Here is a 6,000-nt window from a genome sequence, read left to right as displayed (position 1 = left end):
TAACTTTTAAAGGAATTATTCTGGACAATTCGAACGTTTTTTACATTCTTATTTTTTCTAGTTTTGCAAATCATAGGATCATATTCTATATATTAATTATGCCTGTTCACTGAAAATAATATAAAGTAAAATTTTTTTCTCATTATTAAAATTTGAAGCTTTTTGAAACCAAAAATAGTAAGAAAAAGTAACCCAACAATTATTTTAGCCTTCCCTAATTAAATTATTTAGCATTCATTCTTAGTCTTTCTAACATGAAGATGCTGGTATCAAAATATTTCCTTTTATCAGATCAGAGGAAGATTTATTTGCCAGGAAGATCTTTATTCAAATCCCTTTCTGCACTCCCCACTTCCAAACATACACACTTTCTCTCTTTACACCCCCCCCCCACAGAACTTTTTCATCTTTTTGCATTGCTTTTCTGTAAAACAGATAGTGCTTGAAATTCCTAGGCCCTTCATACGCTGTTCCTTTAGCAACATTCCTTAAAACATGATTTTTAAACAAGCAAAGATGGTTGTTGAATCCCTTGCTAGTCAATCTGTCAGTCCAGCCTAAGATGTTTCTAATAAAAGACAACTTCATGAGAAGATAATGTAATCACAACTATAGTTCAGAAGTTAGGGTGCAACAGTGTCAGAAATAACACAAAACAATTTTCGGGGTGAAGTAACTAATTTCTACAGTGGTTTAAACTCATAACTCAGGTCTAGATCCAGCACATACATCCCTGCCTCTTGCTGGGTCACAGTATGGGAGATGGCTGTAGAAAATCAGACATCTGCAGAAAGAAGAGGTTTTAGAAAACCTCTTGCCTGAGTGTAGAGTAGAATTAGAATCTTTTGATCTTTCCAACTGCTCCTCCTGACCAAGAATTGGATTAAGGCTCTGATTTCAAAAATATATATTCTAATCTCAGTGTTTTAAAAGGGTTTTGAAAAGAAAATCAGATCCTCATAGGTCATAATTCTATTTAATTATCTATTGGACACTGATTTCCTGCTATGACCTACCCTTTGAATATATAATTGAATTTAATCCTCACCTATGAGGATTGGGTTGTATAAGAATACAATGAGTTGTTGGCTTGTGTCAGAATTTTATTAACTGGAAATGAACCAAACATAACAAAAACACCTTCAGGCAACTTATTTATTGTTTTGAGTTTCAATGCTCTTGTTAAAATATCTGCTAAAAGTGCCTTTGTGGAGATAGTCTCTCAGGTTTGTTCTAAGTTGCAGGTAAACTGACGTGCAGTTTGTTCTTCCTAACCAAGTGTTTCTTCAGCGCTGCATACTGAGCTCTTACTGATTGCTCAATACTTTTCCTTCCTGAAGGAACATTATCCTTCATTAAAGCAGGCTGCACGTTCCCTGCTACACTTTCCACTGAGAGCGGAATCCAATTTCTCTCTTCTTGCTTCAGCTGACTTCAGCCATGAGAACTCAAGAGAGACTCTGAGTCAGAAACACAAGACTGAGCCTAGCCAATGTACAGAATGCCCAGAGAAAGAATAAATTATAGATTTGCGCCTCTAGTTTCATAGCGGTTTGTTATGCAGCTATATAAAACCGGAACATTTGCTTTTCAAAGCTATGTTCCATTTGCTACCCTTGTATTGTGCACCACACGTGAAATCAAAGACTGTTCCATAGTCGATTGACCTAATTGATGTTCTGAAAAGGTTAAATCTCGGCATAGTTCCTTCTCTTATCTGCCTTTATTTGAATCCTTCACCTGATTCTGAGTTGATCTCACAAAACTTAAACCCAGGATACCACAGACCTTTTTACTGTGTGTCTATTCAGTAATGTTACATCTTCCAGAAGGAATTTATGAGGCTTAAAAAAGGCAGCAATGGGGCAGAGCATCGCCCCCTGGTGGGCAGAGCGTCGCCCCTGGTGGGCGTACCGGGTGGATCCCGGTTGGGCGCATGCGGGAGTCTGTCTGACTGTCTCTCCCCATTTCCAGCTTCAGAAAAAAAAAAAAAAAGGCAGCAATGATAAGAGGAAAACAAGACTGTCCTGAAAATGTGTTGAGCTGACTCGTAATTCTATATTGGATACTGGAGTTTGACTTTCACCTCTTTGGGCATCAAGGGCCTTCTCTTTCAAATAGGGTGTTGGTTTGTGTAATCTTGAGAATTCTTTGTTGTTCTGGGTCTCAGTTTCTTTTATAATGTTAGAATAAAAATATTCTGCCATGTATACTTTATAGGATTTCTATGAGGATTAGTTATCATAGACTCCCCCCCCCCCCCAGTATCTGTAATAAATGATCCACTGTCACTATCATATATGAGTCAAGGTCTCTAGCTGAAGCACAGGTCGGGAATTCAAGTGTAACGAGCTAGTTATTTAACGTTGCTTTTCTAATAAAACCATTCTACTGGATAAATGGAGGCTATCTGTATTTTCCACATTGAAGTTTAAGAGGGAAGGACTGAAAAATGTCTCGGTGTCTACTGTTGCCTTCTTCTCAAAGAGCCCAACTTGGCTCTTGTAAGTACCAGTGTTTACAGACCAACTTAGAAAAAAATGCTTGTGCCTGATACAAATCATCCTCAAAAATGAAAAAGAGGGAATTGCTTGAGGCTCTGGAAATTTGCTGGGACTTTGCAATCAGTAGAAATAAGTCCTCCCTACCTCTCCCAGAAAACCCCGCGGAATTCCCACCCACGCTGCGGCACTGGAGACAGGAGATGCGGGGTTATTCCGCGAGTAGCCACTAAGGGGAGCCGGACGGTGGACCCTCCTCCGACGTTGCCATGACAATGCTGGGCGCGCAGCCTAGGGAGTGATGCGCCCGCTAAAGCAGGTATCGAATATCAGCGCGCTCGCTCTGGCTCTGGAATTGCGTGGAGCCAGGAAGCCTTTCACAAAGTCTGGCTACTGTTCCTCTGCCTTTCTCTCGGACAGCTTCCTAACCCGGCGGGGACGTACTCAGTGAAAATGGTCCACCATTCAGGCTCGATTCAGTCCTTTAAACAGCAGAAAGGTCAGTTGGAACCGGTCCCCTTCCTTGCGGGTGTCCCGTCCCCCTATGCATGCCCTTGCAGTTGTGTAGGAGCCTTTTTTTTTTTTTTTTTTTTTTTTTTTTTTTTTTTGCAGGCTTAATGCGACGCAGAGGTGGAGAACTCTGTGAAGTTTTTTTTTTTTTTTTTTTTTTTTTGATTGCTCTTTGTTTTAATGCCTCTCCCCTCTGCATCCGAGATGAGTCTGAATTCTGAGCCTCCGCACGATATTTGGGAGAAGTGGAATTCGTCATCTCAGGGACTTGATTTAATGTGAATTTCTGCTAAGACTGGTTCAATGCATTGCAGTAAACCAGCTTAGTGGAGTTGTCCTACCAGCATTCCGAGGTTTGAAGACAGAAGGGTCAGACCATGTTTGCCCCTGTCTGTGAGTCAAATGGCTCATGCAAGCAGATCTTTTAATTGGGAAGCATTCACATCATCCTAGGATGCATCAATTTTTGGAGAGTTCAAGAAGTTGGCCTGTTGAAGGGGCTCAGAAACTTTCTTGGAAAACTTTATTTTGTCCATGGCCTCTGCTTGAATCCAAGGTTCAGGTTTCTGTAATTATTGGCAGCTTTGTATTTTCTCTTAGCTTCATGGTTCTCCCTGGATGCAGTGATGAGTCCATATGTTTATAGTCAAATCAAGAATTTTTCCAAGTTATCCTCCTCACTCTTCATCCTTTGTTCTTTATTTTGTTTAAAAAGAATTTATAGAGTGTGTGTACATTGAGGCATATTTCAAGTGTTCTGGAGTTTGAAAACATTTATTAAACAGCAGCGTTGCCATTTTATTGCATTAATGATGTTAATTATGCCATTGTTGATCATATGCTATCTGAGAGATGTGAATTTTGGAATGGTAAATTTCCTCATCCAAAGTGAAGTAAATGTTTACTTATTATTTCTACTCTCCCCTCCGATGCCATACACACACACACACACACACACACACACACACAAAAAAAAACTTTGCATGAATGGTGGCATGATTACTAGACAGTGTAGCGATCGCATCATAAGGTATATAAATGTCAAATCACTATATTCTACACTTGAAACTAGTACAATGTATACCAGCTATATCTAAGTATATAATATATATTTCAACAGTTGTTTCTATATAGATATTTGACTTTTTTTCTTTTAAGCAAAAAGTGTGTGGACGCACCAGGGATAACTTATTAGGGATTCTTATATTAAGCACAATATTGGACTGAGTTTTGAACTCACAATTTTATACTCTGTGCAAGGCCTCTAGGTGCTTTAAAAATATATAGTATGCCCTGGCTGGTTGGCTCAGTGGTAGAGCATCGGCCTGGCGTGCAGAAGTCCCAGGTTCGATTCCCAGCCAGGGCACACAGGAGAAGCGCCCATTTGCTTCTCCACCCCTCCCCCTCTCCTTCCTCTCTGTCTCTCTCTTCCCCTCCCGCAGCCAAGGCTTCATTGGAGCAAAGATGGCCCTGGCACTGGGGATGACTCGTTGGCCTCTGCCCCAGGCGCTAGAGTGGCTCTGGTCACAACAGAGCGATGCCCCGGAGGGGCAGAGCATCGCCCCTTGGTGGGCAGTGCGTCGCCCCTGGTGGGCGTACCGGGTGGATCCCCGTCGGGCGCATGCGGGAGTCTGTCTGACTGTCTCTCTCCGTTTCCAGCTTCAGGAAAAAATAGTATGTTGAAACAGAGTGGGGTGGGAGACTGCCCAGCTAAACAATAATTTCAGCCAGTATACAATTCCACTTCAAATTGAAATGTTCCAAAGAGAATTAAATTGCTTCAAAAGGTTGTTTTCTTTATTATTTTAAACTTTAGACACATAGGGGCTTTTAAAATGAAGACATAAGTTATAGGAACTGTGCCTTGACATCGTACAATTAATATCTTCTTCTAACAAGTGACTGGGAGATTCATTTCTGAAACCTGGAACCTGGAACCTTGAAGTGGCCTCCACATGATTTATTAAGCATCGATACATACTGTGTTTTTAAAAACAAGTAATTGCCAACTTGAAGACCAACTGTCATTGTTCAATATGAGTGATAAAATCATTTTGCTATTCTTGGCACTCCATATTGTTTTTTTTTTTTTTTTTAATGACACATTATGAGCCTTTGTCTTCAAGTCATTCTTTACTTTTTTGGCTCATAGGACAACTTTAGTGAAAAGATAACTATGTAGAGGAGGAGGGGTAGGAAGGAAGTACCATTCAAGTGGTTTTGCTTAATTGCTTCTTAACTCTGGATAGACATTTGAAAAAGACACACCAAGCTGAGGGTTAGCTATTTTAATTTTTCCAAGAGAAAGAAGCAAAATGATATTCTAAATACTTCCTGACTCAGGAGTCATGAAACAAAACACTTGTACTTTTCACCATAACATTAACCTGAGCACTACATACTAAGAGTGGAGAAAATTCTGCGATTGGAACTCTGGAATCCTGCATTTTCAGTTTGCCTTGATAACTGGCTTAGGTGTGTTTAACTTCTTTGGACTTGGCTTCATGACTTTGGCTTTTTATTTCCCTTTTTCTCTGTCATATGGGGAAGGGCCGCTGGCAGTGTGACAGTGGAAATGATTTCTTCCTGAGCCAGAAAAAAGGAAAGCATGTTTTCAGTTCACCTATTGGAAATAATTTAGTTGAGTAATCCAGTTTATGAGGATTATTTTTGCTTTAAGTGAATACGTCAATGTATTTTTTTAAATGTATAATACAGTGTGTCCATAAAGTCATGGTGCACTTTTGACCAGTCACAGGAAAGCAACAAAAAACGATATAAATGTGAAATCTGCACCAAATAATAGGAAAACCCTCCCAGTTTCTGTAGGATGATGTGGCAGCATGTGCGCATGCTCAGATGATGACGTAACACCGTGTATACAATGGAGCAGCCCACGGCCATGCCAGTCGAGATGTGGATGGTACAAAGGAAAGTTCACTGTGTTCTGTGGCTTGCTAAATTCGAATCCGTGACCAAAGTGTAACGT

At 40.3% G+C, this 6,000-nt stretch overlaps 1 protein-coding gene across 1 annotated transcript in view; it reads left to right on the top strand.

Annotated features, from left to right (window-relative positions):
• The first annotated feature begins 2,902 nt into the window (after nucleotides 1-2,902).
• ANO3 (anoctamin 3) overlaps nucleotides 2,903-6,000 on the top strand; it is a 242,626-nt gene continuing 239,528 nt past the window's right edge. Inside the window, exon 1 of the mRNA XM_066364170.1 lies at nucleotides 2,903-3,000. Coding sequence (XP_066220267.1) covers nucleotides 2,955-3,000 — 46 coding nt within the window. The 5' untranslated portion in view covers nucleotides 2,903-2,954. The remainder of the gene's footprint in view (nucleotides 3,001-6,000) is intronic.

Source organism: Saccopteryx leptura, chromosome 1 (genome assembly GCF_036850995.1).
Source record: "Saccopteryx leptura isolate mSacLep1 chromosome 1, mSacLep1_pri_phased_curated, whole genome shotgun sequence".
In the NCBI taxonomy this organism is placed as follows: Eukaryota; Metazoa; Chordata; class Mammalia; order Chiroptera; family Emballonuridae; genus Saccopteryx; species Saccopteryx leptura.
This window is presented reverse-complemented; position numbering and strand designations above follow the sequence as displayed.